The 25,327-nt window shown below is 39.0% G+C and overlaps 1 protein-coding gene across 1 annotated transcript in view; it reads right to left on the bottom strand.

The window, feature by feature from the left end:
* Positions 1-24,532, bottom strand: part of LOC135478309 (probable hydrolase PNKD) — a 42,376-nt gene extending 17,844 nt beyond the window's left edge. Inside the window, 4 exon segments of the mRNA XM_064758585.1 lie at positions 461-573; positions 1,450-1,565; positions 23,799-24,203; positions 24,460-24,532. Of these exon segments, the coding sequence (XP_064614655.1) occupies positions 461-573; positions 1,450-1,565; positions 23,799-23,836 (267 nt within the window). The 5' untranslated portion in view covers positions 23,837-24,203; positions 24,460-24,532.
* Between the last annotated feature and the right edge of the window lie 795 nt (positions 24,533-25,327).

Here is a 25,327-nt window from a genome sequence, read left to right as displayed (position 1 = left end):
CCCTAAACTCAGTAATAAAGGAAATATAAACCTCCCCAACAGCCTGAATCAGGCAATGAAGTCTAAATCAGGCAGAAAACCTCAAACACAGCATGAGGCGAGAACAGACCATGAATACATAAATCAACATGATCAAGGAAAAAAGCTCATAAATAATACAAATCAACTTGCACGTAAATCAAATGAAAAAGCTCATAAATAATACAAATCAACTTGCATGTAAATCAAATAAAAAAATCTAATTCAAACAAACAAATCCAACACAAAAATATAAGAAAGAAGAGCAGATGCTCAAAACAAAGCCTAAATCACATAAAACCAAATAATACCACTGACGCCAATGCTGCCACTTCACATTAATATTTACTGCTTTTCATTTTTGCCCCCTGCCCATTTCAGTGCCCCTCACCTCTCAGCGCTTCACCCCACCCCTACCTGCGACTTGACTGCTGATCCTCACCTGTACAGCTTGAGCATCCGCTGGATCCACACACACGGCTGTCTTATTTATCGTGTCCATCACCAGGTAGGAGTAGTTGTCTTCCAAAATTGCGATCGGCAAAATCTGCAGACCTAGAATTGGAGAAAATATACTGTAAACTTTTTGCATGTTTGCAATGTGCTTATTTCAACACATTCTGACTTCATTATTTGGTGTAGAATGCTTGAAATTGGCCAACAAAACAAACATAGTTTTGTCTCCAAACTAAAATGAATAAGGTGCATAGCTGCTCTCTCAAATACGAAAAGGAGTACAAGCGGAACAATACAAATGTTCCAGAGCAATAACTTGTATTGTAAAGACTGACACATTTTGCTGACCCGACGTGTACAATCACGCACTTGTTCAAAGGCCTGATTTGATGAGGAAAATCAGTGTTATCAAGAGTAATGGAGGAGGGAAATTTGGCATTCAAACCCTTTCATCAGTAAAGATAAACAGCATTCTACTATATCATGTGACTTGTGAAATATGTTGGGTAAGTTTTGTTGACAATAATTTACTGATCACCTGCCTTGCTGTGTTCTGAAGGCACATATGGCACAACTTTCCCTCAGGAACATCTTACTTTCCCAAACGTTCAGCTTTTCAATCCTTCTCCATCGTTTGTCTACTCTACATAACATTTTGTGAAACTTTTCTTTCAGACACCCTCAGGTCATAACACACATAATCAAAAACAGTTGCCTAACATTTTTGACAGGTTACATTGCACAGTAGGACTTTTGTTACCTTCAGCGATAAAAGATCTCGAACTTGAATATCTCCATTAATATCTACCAAGATCAAAAAGCAGATGAACCATTAAGAGTACATCACAGCACAGCACTGATTCATAAATAATAAAAATAAGTACACCACAATGTTGGCTGCCGTCATAGGAGTAAAATGGCCTAGAGTGCGAGGTAAAACACCAATCAAACAAATAAATAAATATTATAACACACCATTAAATTTTGTAGGTTCTGTTTTTGAGTGGCCATCTTCAAATTTGCGACGTGCCTTGGCTAGATCCCTCCTGTGCATATAATATCCCACACGGGTCTTGGAGTAGAAATAGTACCTGAAACAAACAATGACAAACACAAATTAACACATTCATATACATTATAAGCACAGCTTTTTAGGTCACAGCAAATAATGAATCAGGAGAAATTAAATAGTTCATCATCATTTTATTTGATTGGTGTTTTGATCAAAAATGCCTCACTCAAAACTTTTTCACTTCGGGTAGCCGCCGCAGAAATTACCACCTCTTCAGGATAACACCTGATAATAATCACCTTAGCTGCTAATTACCCTCCTGACTTAAAAAGACAGCAGCGACCCTTCATGGGTATGATTCCAGGTTGTGGACTAAAAGGGCGACTGCCGATTCAAAGTGGAAGTCTCCAGAAGAATGACAGACCTTGCCAGGCATGTGGTTACAAACCTCCTGACTCAAGGCTGTAGCCACACGAGAGAAACCTGTATCTTATCAGCATGCAACCTCATATGTCAAGGGCCAAACGATTCACAATGGAGGGGACGACAGTTTAATACCTAGCAGACTAGTCCAGCTGTAGGAATCCAAAGTCAGATTTTAATCAAACCAACTGCATGCATATGAATGACATATCTGTGATATTACAGTGTGTGGGCATATTTCTAACAAAAGCATAACATATGGCCAGATGTCACTTCCAGGAGTCTTTTAAGAGTTGACACAGCTGCTCATTTCCAGGCCTGATAATTAAACGCCTTGCGTATGTGACATGGCCATTATAATCCCCTGGCACCAATTCTCCACAACTATACCTTTTTCATAGGCATAAGCATGACAGAGCACGTGTTTAAAATGAATAACATACACATGAATTTTCTTTTTCTTTTCAAATCATAAAAAAGAAAACATATGAAAAGAAAACCACACAAAAGATACCATGAAGAAGCTGTATGGCATCCCTCTCAACCAACAATATCCAAATGGTATGGTTCACTGACATTTTCCAGTTTATGGTATTTTGAAATTACATGTACATGATTCAGACTGGATTTCCATATTCACCTCAATGTTCCACATCCCTCTCCCTGCCCAGAATTAAATCCTGTTTCAGGATTCATCTCCTTTATGGCCGGTATGGGACGCAGACATTTCTCACATGACACCCTGATGCAGGATCAAACCCACAGGATTTCCATATTCACCTCAATGTTCCACATCCCTCTCCCTGCCCAGAATTAAATCCTGTTTCAGGATTCATCTCCTTTATGGCCGGTATGGGACGCAGACATTTCTCACATGACACCCTGATGCAGGATCAAACCCACTGGATTTCCATATTCACATCAATGTTCCACATCCCTCTCCCTGCCCAGAATTAAATCCTGTTTCAGGATTCATCTCCTTTATGGCCGGTATGGGACACAGACATTTCTCACATGACACCCTGATGCAGGATCAAACCCACAGGATTTCCATATTCACCTCAATGTTTCACATCCCTCTCCCTGCCCAGAATTAAATCCTGTTTCAGGATTCATCTTCTTCATGGCCTGTATAGGACACAGACATTTCTCACATGACACCCTGATGCAGGATCAAACCCACAGCAATTTGAAGCCTCCATGTAGTTTTTCGACACAAAGAGTTTGTGATATTCTCAATAATTTCAAACCTGAATTCCACGATTCTGTATTTGACACTAAGGACAGCTTTAACACATATGTGATGAAATTTTAATGTTCTGTATTATCTATTACCGTGCACTTCTCTTTCCCTACAGTACATGCAATTTTTTCAAAAATATTGCTTACAATCTGAAAGAAATCTACCTGTACAAGTTTTAATATACATGCACAGGTAGACTTAAGTTAAAGCCCTAGCTACCACCAAAAACAGTGAATTAAGTTAAAGCCCTAGCTACCACCAAAAACAGTGACTTAAGATAAAGCCCTAGCTACACCCAAAACATTGACTTAAGTTAAAGCCCTAGCTACCACCAAAACACTGGCTTAAGTTAAAGCCCCAGCTATCACCCAAAACATTGACTTAAGTTAAAGCCCTAGCTACAACCAAAACAATGACTTAAGTTAAAGCCCTAGCTACCACCAAAACAGAGACTTAAGCTAAAGCCCTAACTACCAACAAAACAGTGACTTAAGTTAAAGCCTGAGCTAACACCAAAACAGTGACTTAAGTTAAAGCCTGAGCTAACACCAAAACAGTGACTTAAGTTAAAGCCTGAGCTAACACCAAGACAGTGACTTAAGTTAAAGCCCTAGCTACCAACAAAACACTGACTTAAGCTAAAGCCCTAGATACCACCAAAACAGTGACTTAAGTTAAAGCTCTAGTACCAACAAAACAGTGACTTAAGTTAAAGCTCTAGTACCACCAAAACAATGAATTAAGTTAAAGCTCTAGTACCAACAAAACAGTGCGCAGAATCTTGATTGCCAAGAGGGCATCTATAAAACAGGACAAGCCGGGCAAAACCTCCATCTGACTAGATAGTTGTATAGTCATAAAGCCATTCTATAAAACAGAACAAGCTGGGCAAAACCTCCATCTGACCAGATAGTTGTATAGTCATAAAGCCATTCTATAAAACAGGACAAGCCAGGCAAAACATCCATCTGACCAGATAGTTGTATAGTCATAAAGCCATTCTATAAAACTGGACAAGCTGGGCAAAACCTCCATCTGACCAGATAGTTGTATAGTCATAAAGCCATTCTATAAAACAGGACAAGCTGGGCAAAACCTCCATCTGACCAGATAGTTGTATAGTCATAAAGCCATTCTATAAAACTGGACAAGCTGGGCAAAACCTCCATCTGACCAGATAGTTGTATAGTCATAAAGCCATTCTATAAAACAGAACAAGCTGGGCAAAACCTCCATCTGACCAGATAGTTGTATAGTCATAAAGCCATTCTATAAAACAGGACAAGCTGGGCAAAACCTCCATCTGACCAGATAGTTGTATAGTCATAAAGCCATTCTATAAAACTGGACAAGCTGGGCAAAACCTCCATCTGACCAGATAGTTGTATAATCATAAAGCCATTCTATAAAACAGGACAAGCTGGGCAAAACCTACATCTGACCAGATAGTTGTATAGTCATAAAGCCATTCTATAAAACTGGACAAGCCGGGCAAAACCTCCATCTGACCAGATAGTTGTATAGTCATAAAGCCATTCTATAAAACTGGACAAGCCGGGCAAAACATCCATCTGACTAGATAGTTGTATAGTCATAAAGCCATTCTATAAAACTGGACAAGCTGGGCAAAACACCCATCTGACCAGATAGTTGTATAGTCATAAAGCCATTCTATAAAACAGGACAAGCTGGGCAAAACCTCCATCTGACCAGATAGTTGTATAGTCATAAAGCCATTCTGTAAAACTGGACAAGCCGGGCAAAACATCCATCTGACCAGATAGTTGTATAGTCATAAAGCCATTCTATAAAACTGGATAAGCCAGGCAAAACCTCCATCTGACTAGATAGTTGTATAGTCATAAAGCCATTCTATAAAACTGGATAAGCCAGGCAAAACCTCCATCTGACTAGATAGTTGTATAGTCATAAAGCCATTCTATAAAACTGGACAAGCCGGGTGAAACTTCCATCTGACCAGATAGTTGTATAATCATAAAGCCATTCTATAAAACAGGACAAGCTGGGCAAAACCTCCATCTGACCAGATAGTTGTATAGTCAAAAAGCCATTCTATAAAACTGGACAAGCCGGACAAAACCTCCATCTGACCAGAGAGTTGTATAGTCATAAAGCCATTCTATAAAACTGGACAAGCCAGGCAAACCTCCATCTGACCAGATAGTTGTATAGTCATAAAGCCATTCTATAAAACTGGACAAGCTGGACAAAACCTCCATCTGACCAGATAGTTGTATAGTCATAAAGCCATTCTATAAAACAGGACAAGCCAGGCAAACCTCCATCTGACCAGAAAGTCGCACAGTCATAAAGCCATTCTATAAAACTGGACAAGCCGGGCAAAACATCCATCTGACCAGAAAGTCGAATAGTCATAAAGCCATTCTATAAAACAGGACAAGCCAGGCAAAACCTCCATCTGACTAGATAGTTGTATAGTCATAAAGCCATTCTATAAAACTGGACAAGCCAGGCAAAACCTCCATCTGACCAGATAATTGTATAATCATAAAGCCATTCTATAAAACAGGACAAGCCAGGCAAAACCTCCATCTGACTAGATAGTTGTATAGTCATAAAGCCATTCTATAAAACTGGACAAGCCAGGCAAAACATCCATCTGACCAGATAGTTGTATAATCATAAAGCCATTCTATAAAACTGGACAAGCTGGGCAAAACCTCCATCTGACCAGATAGTTGTATAGTCATAAAGCCATTCTATAAAACTGGACAAGCTGGGCAAAACTTCCATCTGACCAGAAAGTTGTATAGTCAAAAAGCCATTCAAACATATATGGCCGCCACCATAAAATCGTGTATACAGCAGCGATTTCACCTATAGTGACACATTTGGCTTGATTCTGATTGATTCATCCACCCATTATGGTCACTTTAGGGTCAGATTTTTGTAAAGTCTGACTAATTTCTTATCATAAAAACTTAAGTGCTGGCATCAAAAGTATAAATTTTAAGGCCTTTCTGTGTTTCTGGAAGTGCATTGTGATGTTAGTAATACAACATTTGTCAAATCAATCTCCACATGTACACGCACTGTAAACATGTAGCTCACATGTGTACTTGATGTCCCTTCCGCTCTTCACAGCTGTTATTATGCACCATTATTTAACATCATAATGCCAACTCAACACTGCTAATTAACTGCATGTATTGATACATCAATGAGAGCAGAATGTCAAGGTTTGCAAAAACAAAGGTGTCCCAAGCTATCAACACTATTTTACAACATTCTGAGAGAGCTATGGGGTGTAGACAAATAATTTGCTCAGTTTTATGAAGCTTGCATCTTTAATGACAACAAATCATTATTAGCATCCTATTCACCATAATTCAACATTGTTACAATGTTTCAGGGCTCTTCAAACAGTTTCAAAGCCACCCAATGGCTTTCCACGGTAGTGGGAATGGCACAATTGTGTGTCTTCAGGGTTTCAACATTGTAAGATGTTTCAAAGCTCTCCAAACAGTTTCAAAGCCACCCAAAGGGTTTCCACGGTAGTGAGAATGGCACAATTGTGTGTCTTCAGGGTTTCAACATTGTAAGATGTTTCAAAGCTCTCCAAACAGTTTCAAAGCCACCCAAAGGGTTTTCACGGTAGTGAGAATGGCACAATTGTGTGTCTTCAGGGTTTCAACATTGTAAGATGTTTCAAAGCTCTCCAAACAGTTTCAAAGCTACACCTATTCAAAAGCTTACTAAACTATTGACAAATGAAGGGTGCATGGGTTCACACACACTGTATGCAGAGAACAAAAAAGCTTACCTGTGCACCCATGCTGCAAATCTACCTGCACACATGCAGTCCACCCTCAAATGTTTTTTTTTTTTTACAAAATCTGCAAAAATGTACATGTATCTCACGTTTTTTTCTTTAACTATTTCAAAGCTCTCCTAAGCATTTCTATGCCACATGTAATAGTTTTCCCTTTCATTAGCATTTCTGATAGAAAGTAAAATTTCTGCAGTTTCCATAGGATTTCAGACGTACAGAGGTCTGCTTAAGATGCAGTGAGGTGATGATGTTAAAGGCAATGTTTTAGTTTTTTTAGATAATGAATGATGTAAAAATAAATAAACTGGTTGGACTGCCCACTTTCAGGGCTTCACAAAAGGCATAATTATATAAGTGTGCAGAGAATAATTCTCCTAGGCTACGCTTGAATAAATCTTGAAATCATCTTGAAACCATGTGAATGGTTACTCTGGATGATGATGTGTAAGCCAATGTTTAAGCATGCTTTGTAGATACTGAATGAATGAATGATTTTGGCCTAACACATCATCAGCGATAATTCTGCCATAAGGTGTCGATTATAAGATGGAGAGTATGCTATTAATGATTTTGTTTTTTTTTAATTTCTAACATTCTCATTATTTCTGGGAGTTACCTCGTGTTTGACATTGTACTCAAGCATATTTCATTAAATGGACTAATACTGAGAGAGAGTATAATAAAACTGCATGTGTATTCGTGTTACAATTTTAAGTGTACTCTGTAAAAAGAGCTGACCAGATGACCCAAAAATTCAGAACAGTTAGGAACTAAATAATCATGACAAAATCATTAGGGCCTCATATACAGGCCTTATTAAAACAGCGGTCTTACATGTGCTTAGAACTATGTTAACAATGTTTTCATGGATTGGTGAGAATCTGAAAATCTGGCTACGTTAGTCATGTTTAAGGTGATACCGTAAGAGAACATATGAAGGAAAGAGGACATACGAACACACATTAAATGTAAATTACATCCTAAAACCGTGAGGAAATGAAACAACAGTTTATGGGAATTTTTGAGGGTTGAGACAGGGCAGAGATAAGGGGAGGGGTACAATGACCCTACAGCAGTTACTGGGACACAGCTGGCCGTTGGTTGCTTTCTGTCTCCAGTGTTCTCCTCTGACAAGCAGTTTCTTAGATGTCCAGCTCAGGGCCAACGGGAACCCTTTCTCCATTATAGACCTCTGTATTGATCTTCTGGTTGAATTCTACAGAAAGCGTTGACCCCAAACCCGATCTGGTTAGAAGCAAGTGGGGGAGAGGGGAAGAGTGGGGGGAGTGGGGTCATTGCCATGGGAAACAAGAGAAGACATAGAGCTGCAGGCAACTCAAACTAACGTAATTAATTACCTGGTTGTGATTTGGCCGTGCACCTGCGCACCCATGGGTGCTCACACGTCACTTATGACTCCTCTACGTGTACATGTACATAGTAGCTTACATACACTAATGCCTCAACCTTTTTTGGGACCAGTATATGAAACACCAAGTTTCTACGAAATTTATGCATCTTGTTATGATTTTATTTTTGAAAAAAAAAAAAAAAAGAACACTAGTTGGACTGCTCAATTTCAGGGCTTCATAATAGCCCAATTTTATCACCCTGTAAAAATTAATTTCCTCAGAATATGCTTGAATAAACATCTTGAGATTGGCTTTGCTGGAATCTACCAGAATCAAGAACAAATCTATAATACCTTCACAAAGAAGTTACTGATACATATGAAGGTTCTAATGCAAACAAAAGTAATCACATTTTCAGGGATTCCATGTTCACAACTTTGATGATCTGAAACAGAGTATCTTCTATTATAAAAACTATATGAATTTGAATTTAACTTTTTGCTGGAATCCAAGGCTGAAGCCAATTCCTGTAGCTCTGGTACATGCGAGTCATTACAGAAATCTGAAAACCTAGACTGGTTGAATGGCTTGATTTCCTGTCAGCATTGCATGCATGGCCTACATGGTGCTCAACACTGAGAGGTTGGAGCTCAGAAACACCACTGGTTGGCCTGGTGTCAGTATAATGTGACTGGGTGGGGTGTCACGTCCGGTGCCTGGCGCCTGCACCTTGGCAGCATGGGCTCGTTCGGCCACAAGAAGACACACTATATGTATACACACCCAATGACTTTATCACATGACTGAAAATTTGTTAATTACGACGTTAAACCCTAAGCATACATTCATTCATTCGTTCATTCATAATGCAGACATTAAAGCCAAAATTTAATTGTATAATTTATGATCAACAGAATATTTCACTTTTAATTCATATATACATGTAGATATTACAGGAATGGTCAGGCTTCAATCTGGAGAAAAGAGGCTGTGAGAATGCCCAAAAAAAATTTATGTGACTTGTTTTTTTTGTGAGGAATTTATGTATATATACATATAGCAAACCTTCAGACAAAAGGGTACAGAATGTACTGTAGCAGAGTCAAGAACAAGCCTTCAGACAAAAGGATATACAATTTAGCCATGTCAAGGGCAAACCTTCAGACAAAAGGGTATACAATGTAGCCATGTCAACAACAAACCTTCAGACAAAAGGGTATAAAATGTAGCTATGTCAAGAACAAACCTTGAGACAAAAGGGTACAAAATGTAGCCATGTCAAGAACAAACCTTGAGACAAAAGGGTATACAAAATTGTGGAGTAAAGGGCAAACCTTCAAACAAAAAGGTGTAAAATGTACCTGAGTCAAGAACAAACCTTCTGACGAAAGGGTATACAATCTAGCAGAGTCAAGAACAAACCTTCAGACAAAAGGGTATACAATGTAGCTATGTCAAGAACAAACCTTCAGACAAAAGGGTACACAAAGTAGAGGAAGTAAGGGCAAACCTTCAGACAAAAGGGTATACAATGTAGCCGGGTCAAGAGCAAACCTTCAGACAAGAGGGTATAAAATGTAACTGCTACATTGTATACCCTTTTGTCTGAGGTGTTACTACATGCAGAATCAAGAGCAAACATTCAGACAAAATGGTATACAATGTAACTACATGTAGCAAAACCTCAGACTTTTGTCCTATACCATTTTGGGTATGCAATGTAGCAGAGTCAAGAGCAAACCCTCAAACGGGTACAGAATGTAGCAGAGTCAAGAGCAAACCCTCAAACGGGTACAGAATGTAGCAGAGTCAAGAGCAAACCCTCAAACGGGTATAGAATGTAGCAGAGTCAAGAGCAAATCTTCAGACAAAAGGGTATATAGTGTAGGATATACAATGCAGCTCAAGAGGACACCTCATTGGTCAAGGTTTGCGACCAATCCACAAGTCCAAAATTTTGATTTAAACTCTTATATTTTATACAATATAGGAGATGAAACTGGAAAATGAAAGTGTCATGTCAAGAGAAATATGCCAGAAATGACAGGTTTGTTAATACATATATATCCCATTTTCCCCATTCTCCAACTAATACACGAATCTGACAACTTTTTGTAATACTGAAAATTGTGTTTTCAAACACAACAAAAGCTTAGAGATTCTGCAATTATAATCACTTTCTTCGGATACAAATTATCCTATGTAAAATTCAAAGACACATGTATCTGTAAGCACGTCAATTTGGTCCTTGCCCCTGACCAGTGAGCACAAACCTACTACGTAGTTTACAACATGTAAACTTGGCTGAGCAGCCATCAATTATTCACCCAATTCAGGAGAGATTTTATACTGGATGGAGCAATTCGGAACTCTTCTCAAAAGTCTGGCTAATGTCGGCTCCGTTGTGCACTGATGGAATGAAACCAAGATGTCTATTAATCCTGTAAGGTGGCTATAACTGTATACATGTATCTTTTAAAGCTTACATGTTTTCGTGTATTTACTTCACACTTGTTAATGCATTATATAACAAAAATTGGCAAGGATGAATTCCCACAAAGCTATTTTTGTCTGGAATGCACATTCAGAGTCATAATTTGAAACGTGATATACCTATTAAATCCGTACTTTTAGGTCCGACGAGTTAATATTTTAATCACTTCAATATATAAAATGTTATATCATGACAAATCTATCATACTTGAATTTTAAAGTTTAAGTCAAAAACTTATATTTACCTGTATGTACATGCAAATATGCAAAAGCTTATGCCTGGAGCAATTAAGCTATGTTTTAAATCATCAAGAAATGGCAGCATAATGAATCTATACAGACTTTTTTTTTTTCATGAAAATTGTTCAAGTTATCAGAAGCTGTGCTACAGTCAAAGTCAGGGAAATCCTGTTAAACATCAGAATGCATAACTTGTAAAAAACAGATGCATTTTGGATAAAATTCAGCATGTCAAAACTTAGTACATGTAAATACTATCTGTGGGATTATTTGTATTGCTTTGGAGGGAGCATGGCATCTTATAGCTCTTCCTAACCCTAAACCCCACCCCACCAAACCCACACACACAGACAGACGTGTAACCAGATCAACATGTACAGGTGGAGAATTTTTTTGGACAGGGAGAAAATTTAATTTAAGAGTACATCACAAGCAAGGTAGAAAAAAAAAATGTTCATAACAAATACAACAACCTTGTGGGCTTGGTGTGAAGGACTGTCTACAGCCATGACTGCTAGTGGGAAAAGTGTCATCTCTATACAGCTGGATTCACTGTTGATCACTCTCCACAATTCTAATGGGACATGGATATAAAAAATGGCAATACTGCAGTTTTTTGTCAGTCATCTTTTAATAACCAGCCTGATCTGAAAGTACATGTAATTAACTCATTTTGGAGTTGAATAAACAAGTATTTACCAGTCTCTTGAAAACATCACGAGAACGCTAAATTACGGCCATTAGAACGCATGTAGTCCCACTCCAGGAGAAATCAGCCTATTCCCCACACTGATGGTTTCTATGGAACATCTCACTGAGCTCAAATGTGGTGCAATAAAAATCAATCAATCACAGCATTTATTGAACTGAAATATGACAGAATGATGTATGGAATGCTTAAACGCCTCTACATAACTATCTCTTCCATGGCGCTTTTATTGAATACAGAACAGCCCGAGAAACGCTTTGCGCAAGGACGACGAGATTTTATGGCTGGTTAAAGACAGCAACAGCTGGTGCGCATCAAGCGCATCATGGGTGCCGCGGAAATGCGACCAGATTTATTACAGCTCGCTGGGCCTTCAGCCTCTGGGCATGTGCATGGACGCATCTCCGAGACTTCTCGAAGACGCATGTTTGGTAGTAACAGAAACGTTCCTCAGACTGTCTGTCAATTAAGGCCAAACCAGTTTTACTTTATGTTTTACTGATGGGCAATTTTGGTGCCAGGAACAAATCTGAATGATGTTAAAAAGTGCTACTAACATGATGTTTAAGATAGAGAAAAATTTAAATAAAAGAAGCAGAACACATTTAATGCTTTTGCTTTTCAACAGGCTTCTCATCATTTCCGTCATCAAATGTGACTTTTTATCACTCCGCGTCAAAAATTACTAGTCCTAGAACTCATTTGATGGGTTGTATATTGCAATGTATTGTCAGATTGAAAAACATAAAATAAAATACAATAATCTACGTAAGGGTGTTCAACTTTAATAAGTCACATTACAAAGAGTAATACCTGCAAATACAAATTCCACAATCAAAAACATGACTGTTCAAAATATATGAGATGAGCAAATGGGAACATAACTGGACTGACAACAATGTTAGACAGAAGTAAGCAATCAACTGGTTCTGTGACACAGTGCCAGGCAGAAGTCAACATGTACATGCAGTTCTGTGACAAAGTGCAAAACAGAAGTCAGCAACATACAACCAGCTCTATGACACAGTGCCAGACAGAAGCCAGCATGAAGTAGTTCTGTCACACCATGCCTGACAGAAGTCAACATGTAGTTCTGTGACAACGTGCTAAACAGAAGTCAGCAACATACAACCAGCTCTGTGACACAGTGCAAGACAGAAGCCAGCATGAAGTAGTTCTGTCACAGCGTGCCTGGCAGAAGTCAGCAATAGCTGGTTCGGTGCACACATTCAATGTATTAGATTTACTTCCTATGAAACAAATCTAAAAATCACTTATTTTCCTACACATACAAGTAGCATACATTGCAATGTTTTAATGTGACTGTACTTTGAATGTCATGACAGCTGTGTCAGTAGTCTGAGTAACTCTAGGCTAAAGATGTCTCATAAATTGCAATTAACATCACTTTTTTTACTGAATTCTGCTTACGCCAATATGCTGGGTGTGTGTGGGTGTGTGTGTGTGTGTGTAAATTGCTACTATCTATGCATTTACATGAATAGTTAGAATAAAACCCTAACTGAGGTAAACTGACAAGAGGCCAGATTTCACGGGTTACTTGTGACTATTTGCCAGCTATCACACTGTTGTCCCTGTTCTGGTTTTTATCTATCTTGCATATGTCAACTTTATCCATAGTGTTGACCCTTCAGATACACTCCCAGACATTACGTCAAGACTAAATTACTTGAGATTGGAATTCTAAAACACACTAAATAATTAAATGTTCTGGGGCAGGTTTCATAAAGCTCACTAAGCTAAGCAAGCCCTTAACTAATGTATGCTGTAGAGGTATTAAATGCACCTAGCTCAGGTCAACTTAACACTCGGTAAGCTTCACAAAACCAGCCCCTGCAATCAAAGAGCTAGCATTTATAATAACACATAATTAGTATTTCTAACAGTTACAAGATGAATGTGAACAACTGGGGTATATGCCACTGATCTGGAAATTCTTCATGTACATGTATGCTGCATGAAGTCTACACAAAGTGCACTGAAGTATTGATGTAAATTTGACATTATTAGTCTTGATGTTTTGAAGAAGAATAAAAAAACGGAACTCAAAATTGACATGGCCTTGCCACCAAAGGAATTCTAAGTGAGTCACGCAGGACAAAAACGGGCTCGTTTCTTTCTTTTTCTCAGACAGTCGCCGACCAAGTGTCAATGAATGCACCGCATGTCGTACTCAACAACAGCATCTCTGAATAGCCAATTGATTTCATGTTCTGATCAGACATCATTACCTCCAGGATCACACCTTAAAACTTTGCCTTTTTGGCACATTGCCAGCACTGGTTCTGTACTCAAAATAGACAAGCATCTTCAGAGTATCACTTTTTCCTGCAACCTCTCTCAGATAGGCCAGACACACTCCCTTAATTATCTCCATACCCAATCCCTCCTCAAAGGGTTTTGTCATTCCTCCTTGCTAACAGATACGTGTATTATGTCCTGCCAGTGAAGGACTGCCATGCAAAATGCCCGTCAATGTACACGGACTGCCACTCTAGATATCTTCTCATATGTTTCATAACCACGTGTATATACATCTCTGCCTAAACAATGTTCTAGATCTCTTCCTCAACAATGTTCTAGATCTCTGCCTCAACAATGTTCTAGATCTCTGCCTAAACAATGTTCTAGATCTCTGCCTCAACAATGTTCTAGATCTCTGCCCAAACAATGTTCTAGATCTCTGCCCAAACAATGTTCTAGATCTCTGCCTCAACAATTTTCTACATCTCTGCCGCAATAATGCTCTAGATCTCTATCTCAACAATGTTCTACATCTCTGCCCAAACAATGTCCTAGATCTCTGTCCAAACAATGTTCTAGATCTCTGCCCAAACAATGTCCTAGATCTCTGTTCAAACAATGTTCTACACCTCTAGACTTAATGTTCTAGATCTGTGTTTCATTAATATTCTAGATCTACACCAAAACAATGTTCTAGAATTGCCCTTCAATTGACAATTCTATATCTACAGCTGATCTGTGCATCAACAAAATTGGCTAATCACTATTCTACATCAAGGAGATTTATCAAAGCGTTTTGGAGTTCCAAAACTAAAGGTAAATACAATTTTGTGCGTGTTGGAAAAATAAGACAAAACGAAACGTGTGTGCAAATTTCAGATAAAAATCCCTATAAACCTTCACAATACATCCACATATATACAGTGTGTTACGTGTGTGCGTGTGAGTGAATTAGCTAGCTTATATGTAAAAACTTAGCACCAAATTTTGTCTGATTGCCTTATGTGCGAACCTCACCACCAACTTGGCTGCAAGGCTAAAAGCAAAAGGGTGATGCAAAAACTGGCTTGGAAGATAGGGCTTTTGTTGTTGTTTCTCCATGATGTATGAATATTACCTTCAGCTGGGTCACCGTTAACTGATACACAATACTCAGCTGGGCCACCGTTAACTGATACACAATACTCAGCTGGGTCACCGTTAACTGATACACAATACTCAGCTGGGTCACCGTTAACTGATACACAATACTCAGCTGGGCCACCGTTAACTGATACACAATACTCAGCTGGGTCACCGTTAACTGATACACAATACTCAGCTGGGTCACCGTTAACTGATACACAATACTCAGCTGGGCCATTGTTAATTGATACACAATACTCAGCTGGGCCATTGTTAATTGATACACAATACTCAGCTGGGCCATTGTTAATTGATACACAATACTCAGCTGGGCCATTGTTAATTGATACACAATACTGGGCCATTGTTAATTGATACACAATACTCAGCCGGGTCACTGTTAACTGATACAAAATACTCAGCTGGGCCATTGTTAACTGACACAGAATACTCAGCTGGGTCACCGTTAACTGATACACAATACTCAGCTGGGCCATTGTTAATTGATACACAATACTCAGCTATTAACTGATACACAATACTCAGCTGGGCCATTGTTAACTGATACTCAATACTCAGCTGGGCCATTGTTAACTGATACACAATACTCAGCTGGGCCATTGTTAATTGATACACAATACTCAGCTATTAACTGATACACAATACTCAGCTGGGCCGTTGTTAATTGATACACAATACTCAGCTGGGTCACCGTTAACTGATACACAATACTCAGCTGGGCCACTGTTAATTGATACACAATACTCAGCTATTAATTGATACACAATACTCAGCTGGGCCATTGTTAATTGATACACAATACTCAGCTATTAACTGATACACAATACTCAGCTGGGACATTGTTAATTGATACACAATACTCAGCTGGGCCACTGTTAATTGATACACAATACTCAGCTGGGCCACTGTTAACTGATACACAGTACTCAGCTGGGCCATTGTTAATTGATACACAATACTCAGCTATTAATTGATACACAATACTCAGCTGGGCCATTGTTAATTGATACACAATACTCAGCTATTAACTGATACACAATACTCAGCTGGGCCGTTGTTAATTGATACACAATACTCAGCTATTAACTGATACACAATACTCAGGTGGGCCACTGTTAATTGATACACAATACTCAGCTGGGCCATTGCTGATTGATACACAACACTCTGCCGGGTCATTCTTAATCAATACACAATACTCAGCTGGGCCATTGTTAACTGATACAGTGAGTGCGTGAGTGCTTGGAGTTTAATGTCGTACTCAACAATTTTTCAGTCATATGACGACGAAGGAATCATTAGGGTGCATGTACGTGCAATGTGCCTCCTTGTTGCAGGACGGATTTCCACCGCTCTTTTATTTAGTGCTGCTTCACTGAGACGACTTACCGAAGGCAAGTCAGCCGCCCCGCCCGAGCCATTATACTGATACGGGTCAAACCAGTCATTGCACTATCCCCTTTATGCTGAACGCCAAGCGAGGAAGTTACAACTTCCTCTTTTAAAGTCTTAGGTGTGACTCGATCAAGGATTGATCCTGGATCTACCGGTCCCGAAGCGGACGCTCTACCAACTGTGCTATCCGGGCCGGTTTAACTGATACACAATACTCAGCTGGGCCACTATTAACTGATACACAATACTCAGCTGGGCCATTGTTAACTGACACACAATACTCAGCTGGGTCACCGTTAACTGATACACAATACTCAGCTGGGTCACCGTTAACTGATACACAATACTCAGCTGGGCCACTGTTAACTGATAAACAGTACTCAGCTGGGCCATTGTTAATTGATACACAATACTCAGCTGGGCCATTGTTAATTGATACACAATACTCAGCTATTAACTGATACACAATACTCAGCTGGGCCATTGTTAATTGATACACAATACTCAGCTATTAACTGATACACAATACTCAGGTGGGCCACTGTTAATTGATACACAATACTCAGCTGGGCCATTGCTGATTGATACACAACACTCTGCCGGGTCATTCTTAATCAATACACAATACTCAGCTGGGCCATTGTTAATTGATACACAATACTACTCAAGGTCAAAATGGGCTGAGATTGCACCATGCAGAGTGTCTTAAATAGCGAAGGGGGAACTACATGTACGTGACGCCCAGAACTCTGCCTTCTACTTTTCTGACATATTCCTTTACTTGAAAGTTGATGAACACCCTGAAACATAGATGTATATATACTAGTTGACAGTATACACCTTGTATAATAGAATTCTTGAAACATTGTTAATTATACCACGATTTCAAATTACAACATAACATCTTTATCCCAGTGAGTCCAAGCGCAGCATGATTATTATTGTTATGCTTGTAGTTTTCTTCGTTGTACTAACAATAATGTTTCAGTCATATGACGACAGCGAGCCATTAAGTGTGTACATTATATCTTCTTGTAGCAGGGCCAGTCCATGCCGCTGATGTGCTGCCGCCACTGAAGTATCATCCTGAAGACACCAGACATGACACCTCATCAAGTCGCATTATACAGACACAGGGCCAACCAGTCCATGCTCTATGATCCCTCAGTGCTGATCGAAAAGCAAGCAACACAGCAACAAGTACAATTTTTATAGTCTTTGGTATGACATGACACGGGTTTGATCCAACGTCTACCGACATCAAGGCAGACAATCTAACCATTAGGTCACGGAACCGATCTCATCATCAGAAGATGAAATCAAATCAAAATACTTTTATTTATGCATGGTATCAACTCTTTCAGTATATAAAATGCTCTGCGGATAGCTTTAATAAGAGCATTTGCCTATGAGACAGACAGTGTACTGACAGACACAAATTGTTAAATACATTTCAATTCATGCAATGATGGAAAAACAAATTTTATTAATGTAAGTGTGTATACCCTTAAATCCTGAATTAAATCCTGAATTAAACAGTGTGCATGTTTTAGACCGCTACATGAATGTTCTCCGAACTGAGTTTTTGTGAAGTTGATATTCCCCAACCTGAACAATACATTTTATTCTTTTTCGAAATCTTATGAATTATGATTTAAAATTGGATCTAAAGTCATAATTTACTGGTCGAATTTACTGGGGATTTTTGGTTCTATCTCAAATCCATTTTCATCATTAATCATATTTGTTCAACGTCCACACATGGAATGGGTTCTCTATTAACCCATTTAACATTTACTTTCCATTCCAAACATGTGAAAAATGAGGTTAGGATAGTCACTTTATTATTTTAAGCCTTTATGAGCTGAGTGGCAACCCAGATAAAACCGAAGACATTTGGTTATTTTAACAAAAGCATTTCTCACATTTTGGGACCTCTGTGGATTTGAAGTTGTGATCTTTAAGATGAGAGGCTATAAACAGAGATTACAGCAATTACTCACTCTGCAAGAAAGAGCCTTAGGCCACATACGAAAGCTTAGGTATAAAAGAAAACTGAAGGGAAAAAAATACGCTTACAACATGCACATGTAAATCTTTTAATAGCAGATGTCCTGTAAAACTATCCCATAGTCAGGCAGGCCTCAGTGAAGTTAATACTGATCAAGTACAATAAACTGGAATTAGTCTCTAATTGGCGAGATCCCTCCCCCGACAAAACTGTAGCTCCACTTGACGCAGGCTTACACAGCGACACAGCCCTGCAGCAGTCAGTGCAGGGGTCGTAAAACCCGCCACAGATACGGCGCAAATGAGACGAGGTTTAGCTTAATCAATACCTTAACTAAATAGTCAAGGCAAGGAAGAAACCGGGGAGCGCCATCACAGCCCGCTCATTTGTGCATCGGGTATTGTCTTCCGTTGAAACGATTCACACAATTGTGTTACAGGATTTGGAAGCCTCGTTACAGCGTCGGAAGCCTCGTTACAACAGCCATAACAACCACCAGCAGCGTGGATTTATTTCTGGCTAAAGCCAAATGAATGTAGTTTGTATCTCTTTGAAGCAGAATTTCTTTGTTCTACAGGTGAAGCAACCATCTGGTAGTCGTGTCAACAGCAAGATATGTCACAGCTCTTCAGCACCTAACACTATAAATCTCTTACATTCACACTGCTTGCCTACATCATCATGTACACATTCACAACATCACATCAAGCTTATTTTTGTATTAAAAAACTGGAACAAAAACAAACTGAAAATTCACCTTTATATTTTTCATGCTCTATCTCCACGTTTCCATGATTTTTCTATTTTTCTGGGTTTTCTGATCGATATTTAACCTGAATAAATGCCCAGATTGTCCATATTTCTCACAAATTAGAGGATTTTTAATTTTTTAATTCTATTTTTATACCCACCTTTGACAATGCAGAGATTAATTCTGCCCATACACAACAATTTAAATTGGTGTGGCGCGACACAAAATACATATACAAAAGAAAAACACAGAGAGACCACTCAGAAGCTATCAAAACTACTGTAACTAAACAGAATTAAACTCCATGTAAAATTAAAAACATTATCTCAGCACACTATCAAATGAAGCTGTATGAAGAGCCACAAAATATTCTTTCATTCATTCAAACAATGAGCGCATGACATCATATTTATTTTTTCTTTAGCCAGCTACTTGGTTAAACCTTTAAAAAATTCACAGTCTTAGGCTGGGACTGAACCCACACCTTGAGTTTCTGATCGATTGAAAGACGAGCATCTTACGCACTCTGCCATGACCCGCAGTTACCTCAGGCTATGGGAGCTGGTTACTAAGTACCCGTGCTATATCCTGTACATGAACGAGGTGTTCAGGCCATTAGTGAGACGAGAGATGACTATTACAGATTGCCCACAGACACAAAGTGGACAACAAGGTTATAACACAGCCGGGGTGATATTTCACGTGTGATTTTATGAGACTTGAGCTGATAAAATTGACTATGACAGCTTTTGATTCCATTACCGCCTCAGGGAGGCGCTATCCTGTTAGTGTCTGGGTTTTTACTGTTTATAAGGCTAGTATATGCACCATAATGCAAAGAGGCTGGTCTGGGTTGTCACTGATCACTTCTGCATATGTATGCATCTATGTACTTCATACGTCAATGTACTGCAGCTACAGACCAAAGCCACACAGTTTGCAGCTAGATATTACACGTATGACTGCTCCCATACACACCACTTATTCAATCCTTTAAACACTAACAGTTACAGGTTCAAATCCAGCCTTTACTCTGGCTTGGGTGAAACTTTAGAGGAGAGTTAGCCAAAGGTACACAATAATGGTAACAACCTGACAGTTGTATGTGAAAATTGTGTACATGCTGCATAAAACCCAAAACAAATCATGTCAAATGTTATTTAATTTCTTCTTACTTACACAATGTACATGGTTAACATTGAAAAAGTGTCTAATCAGGTATCAGAGCATTTTAGATAGATACTTCCAAACTGTCCATCAAAAACTTGCATTTGACCATGATTTGACCAATCAGCATAAGCACTGTTGCAAACAGGTCACCCAATATCTCATAACACATGGTTAGGAATGTTCACTGGTTTCATGACACCATGTTATCAATTTGTCCAACAATTTGCTTTCACTGAGAGTGGAGCAGGAATTATTGTGTCAAAGGAAGAGGTGGTGGGAAATAAGGCAGGGGTAATGTCCTTCACAAAACAGCACATCCATTTTCACAGCTGTTACATGAGGGACAAATATGAAACATAAATAATATTTTTTATAGCGTCAACAGCTGGAATTCTTGCCATTATGACCTGCACCAACTTAAATATTATTTCCAGACTTGAGTGGGGCATCAGGCATGTGAGATTCAAGCATCTCGTTCAAAGGTGGACTTCACTACACAATGATGATGATAGGGTTATCATTTGATTCTGAGAATAAACCGATTCATTGATGATTGACCATACTGGTCAAGGGTCTGATGGTTGCAGAGAGCAAGCGCTTTAACCATCTGAGCCAGGGAGGCCATTCTGAAAATTGGTGGCTATACAGATTAACACACTTCTTCAGCAATAATCTGGAGCAATGTAAACAATCACATCTAGGAATCAAAACAACCACGATCAATCAAAATGAACACTTATCAAACAGCTTGTTCAGAAGGCCATGTTCAACCTCTTGTTAAGAATGTGGATCACTTTCAGTTTGGTTAGTACAAACAGGAAAACACATTCAAATCCTGTACACTGCATTCTGCTCAGTGATTTCATATGCACACATCAATAGGGCTATAATCCAATGGGAATGTATTTTCTTTGTTTTAATAAGTATAGTGTCTCATAATAACGAAGATCTGATACAATATCGCAATGGGGAATTCAATGGCATTTAGAAAGCCCATTTGTTCGAAAATTACAGTAGTCTCCATCAACTTTTTGCAGAAGAATCGATGCCATATCAGAAAGCATAAATCCCACAAAATGATATTAAACACTGTCCAATACAATACCCTAAGTTGAACAGACAGCTATAGACAAGTGTGTCCAAGAGGTGGTTGCTACCAGACCTCTCCATATATGAGCAGATAGGGATCCAGTCTGGGCTGGACTTGAACTCACAGCGACCTCAGCGGTTTTCCTGTTTGAGGCTGCATAGGTTTAGTTTGGTTTGACCTCACATCATATACAATGTACATGTCCATGTATATGCCTGGCCATAGCATTGACCAAATATAATAAAGTCCCTTAGAATTAAATTACCACTACCAGTCTCCAGTTAATCATCAGAGACAAAGGCCAATCATATATTTATGCACTTGTAGACAGATGCATATTATAAAAGATATTTCTATGCCTTTCTTAGCAAATATCTGGGCCTGGGGTAAACCCAATATGTACATGTACATGTATTTACACTTTATAACAAAATACCAGTACACTGCAAGATTCATTCATTGTTGAATAATTCACGAAAATGATAAAGATTAATAAATCAAATTCCAGATGGTAAATAAAATTAACAGGGCTACAACAAAATATTTATCTTCAATTTGTATGTGGTACACGGCCAACAATTTTATTTGTTCATAAATTTGCTTTCTAGGAATCCCAGCCTAAAGCCAGCAGATTGTATGATAACAAATGAAAATAGGGAAATGAACTTTCAAGCCACCTTATCTATCTCCCACCAAATAGATCAAGAGTTCAAAGCTAACAATAAGCCAGGTCATTATTTCAAATATGTGTGTTGAGTGTAATTTGATAAACGCTCCCAAAAAAGGGCCTACTCTTAAGTTTCATTAATTATCATTTTGATAAACATTTTCTTCTTTTTTGTTAACATTAATTTCTTTAAAATCTCTATCGTTTCCATCAACCAGAATTACCACACAAGAATTCCCTACTGATCTATCATACTTTTCCTGATAATGTCAGGTTGCACCCAACAAAACATTTTTTTAAAGACGGCCTATAACCAACATGGCAGATTGATAAAGCAGCATAACGATGGTTTCTCCAGTAATATTGTGTTTCAAAGCTTTCACACTGCAATCTTCCACTGCCACAATGCTATTACATGTATTTGTACATCTATACACTGGTAAGAGGCTTTGTGCAAATTATATTTTCACACATATGCACTCTGTCCTTTTTCATTTATACATGGTACTGTACCAACATATACTGGGGTTAAACACATTAGTTGTCCCAAAATAAATAAATAAATAAATAAATAAAATAAAACTAAATAAATAAAATAAATTAATAAATTCATTTCATTTCTATTTTAAACTCATCATCTCATATTAGTAAATCTTCACATGTGGAGAGCGGGCTAAAGCTATTTATATATAATACATTATATACATTATTTAATCTCCAAGTATATGTGTACAAACATGGTAAACAAATGCTCAAAGATGAGGGATAAAAGTACACAAGTATACACAATCATGCATTCAAACATATGTACAGTCATCATAGGTTAAATGCATGCATGATAAATGTCAAAGACTAAGAATCCCTATACAGCCTACATGTGCTTAGCACTAATGTAAAGCCTATCATAAAACCCATAAAACCATCTACAGTTATGTATTTATTTATTTAAGTGGTGTTTTACGCCGTACTCAAGAATATTTCACTTATATGACAGCGGCCAGCATTATGGTGGGTGGAAACCGGGCACAGCCCGGGGGAAACCCACGACCATCCGCAGGTTGCTTGCAGATCTTCCCACTTACGGCCGGAGAGGAAGCCAGCATGAGCTGGACTTGAACTCACAGCGACTGCAATGGTGAGAGGCTCCTGGGTAATTACGCTGCGCTAGCACGCTAACCGACTGAGCCACGGAGGCCCCCAACAGTTATGTATGTACCTGCATTGGATGCAAGGAATATGTATGTATAAAGATAATTATTTACACCTCAATAAAACTGCTCTGAAAAACATCCATGTTGAGTACATGTATGAAGGGACTTCTTTGGAAACTTCAAACAAATAAACCACAATGCCTGGTTACTGACAATATAAAAATGACAATTCTATCTATCCTATTACAAAATATGTTGTTCAATGGTAAACCCTTTTAAATTGGCTAGCAATAATAATATAACAATATATATATAATACTGACACTCAAAAGAAGGAGAGTATTAAAGAAAACTGATGAGTCCACATGGGAGTGAATTTTTAGGCAACTTACCCTAACTGGAAGAGACATCCGCCTGGGCGAGTAGCCATAATTCTCTGTTGCAGGCTTGATTGATTGGAACTTGTTAGGTTTGTTCACAGAATCCCCAAAGAGTTGCCTTCCAATTTGTCGGGTACAATTCAGCTAGGAATAGGGACGAGTTCCATGAAATTTCCAGCAGCGGTAGAACATATGTGCTGAGATGGTTCGGGTCTAAGATAAAACTGGTGGTATTCTATCACAGCGAGGATTTTGGGAACTTCACATATGGCTGAAGCAAAAGTCTAGATGACAACGTTTTCCCTGCGCCAAGGCAAAAACTGTCAAGTTGCATAGTCCGGGGCCAGAGCCTGGAGGCACATTTGGTTGTCCCCTGCTCCGTCTACCAGCCAGCCAGCCAGCCAGCCAGATATTACACTTTGTTGAACACAGAAGAAGAAAAGAAACAGAACAAAAGAAATATCAATACACAGTTTGTACTGGATGCTGAAAATCCATAGCTCTACACACGGATTAGGCCTAGCAACGAGCTGGACTCAAGGCTGATGATAGCTACACCGACTTTCGCAAATCTGAGAGCAATAACTCGTTCGCCGTTGACACTAACCGTAAACTAAGCTACCCCTTGGGTCAGGCACACAAGCAATTACTTTGGCACGTCAGTTTTTCTCACCTGCTTTGCTATATCGTCAAATTTCGCCCCTCCACACGTCTTCGTACCACTCCCGACTGAAAGCCGATTCAACTTTCGTGTAGCGCCACAACAAAACACGTGCTCCCTGCCCGCCCCCTAGCGGCTATGTGAGAAACTCCTCGCATCTTCAGACATTCTCTAGATGAACTCTTGTTAAATCAATATGTACCGGCGTTATAACGTGAGATGGTCGCTTATATGATCAGTATTGTCTGCGGTTGCGTGCGGTGACTAAACGTTACGAACAGCCCCGGAGCTCTAGAGACTGACTTGCCATCCAATAACCAGTAACTGAGGGTTTAGGACAAATAAAATATTCAGCGACAAATACGCACGCACGTATGTATACCAGCATCAAGTGTATACATAAAAGCGCATCGGTCGCACTTTGTATGCCGATTCTATATTCGAACAGCTAGAGTACCTCACTTGAGAAAATGTGCTTCCCATTTAAGGCCGGAACCCAGTGTCACCTTACAGTGGTTGAGGAATTAGATTTTAGGCAAACCCAACCTGTTTAACTGACAAGCCATGGTATGCCTATGACTTTAATATTTATTTGTTTATTTGATTGGTTTTTTTACGCCGTACCGGGTACCAGTACTCAAGAGCGTTTAATTTATATGATGGCGGCCAGCATTATGGTGGGAGGAAACCGGGCAGAGCCCAGAGGAAACCTACGACCATACGCAGGCTGCTGAGAGACCTTCCCACATAGGCCTGCGGCCGGAGAAGGAGCCAGCCTACATGAGTTTAGTATAACAAGACAAGGGTTTAAATCATGACTGGCTAGCGGTAGGCTTAGTCAGATGCGTCATAGGCCTATTACGCTCATAATATCAGCGGG

The sequence above is a fragment of the Liolophura sinensis genome, chromosome 11 (genome assembly GCF_032854445.1).
Source record: "Liolophura sinensis isolate JHLJ2023 chromosome 11, CUHK_Ljap_v2, whole genome shotgun sequence".
Lineage (NCBI taxonomy): Eukaryota > Metazoa > Mollusca > Polyplacophora > Chitonida > Chitonidae > Liolophura > Liolophura sinensis.
This window is presented reverse-complemented; position numbering and strand designations above follow the sequence as displayed.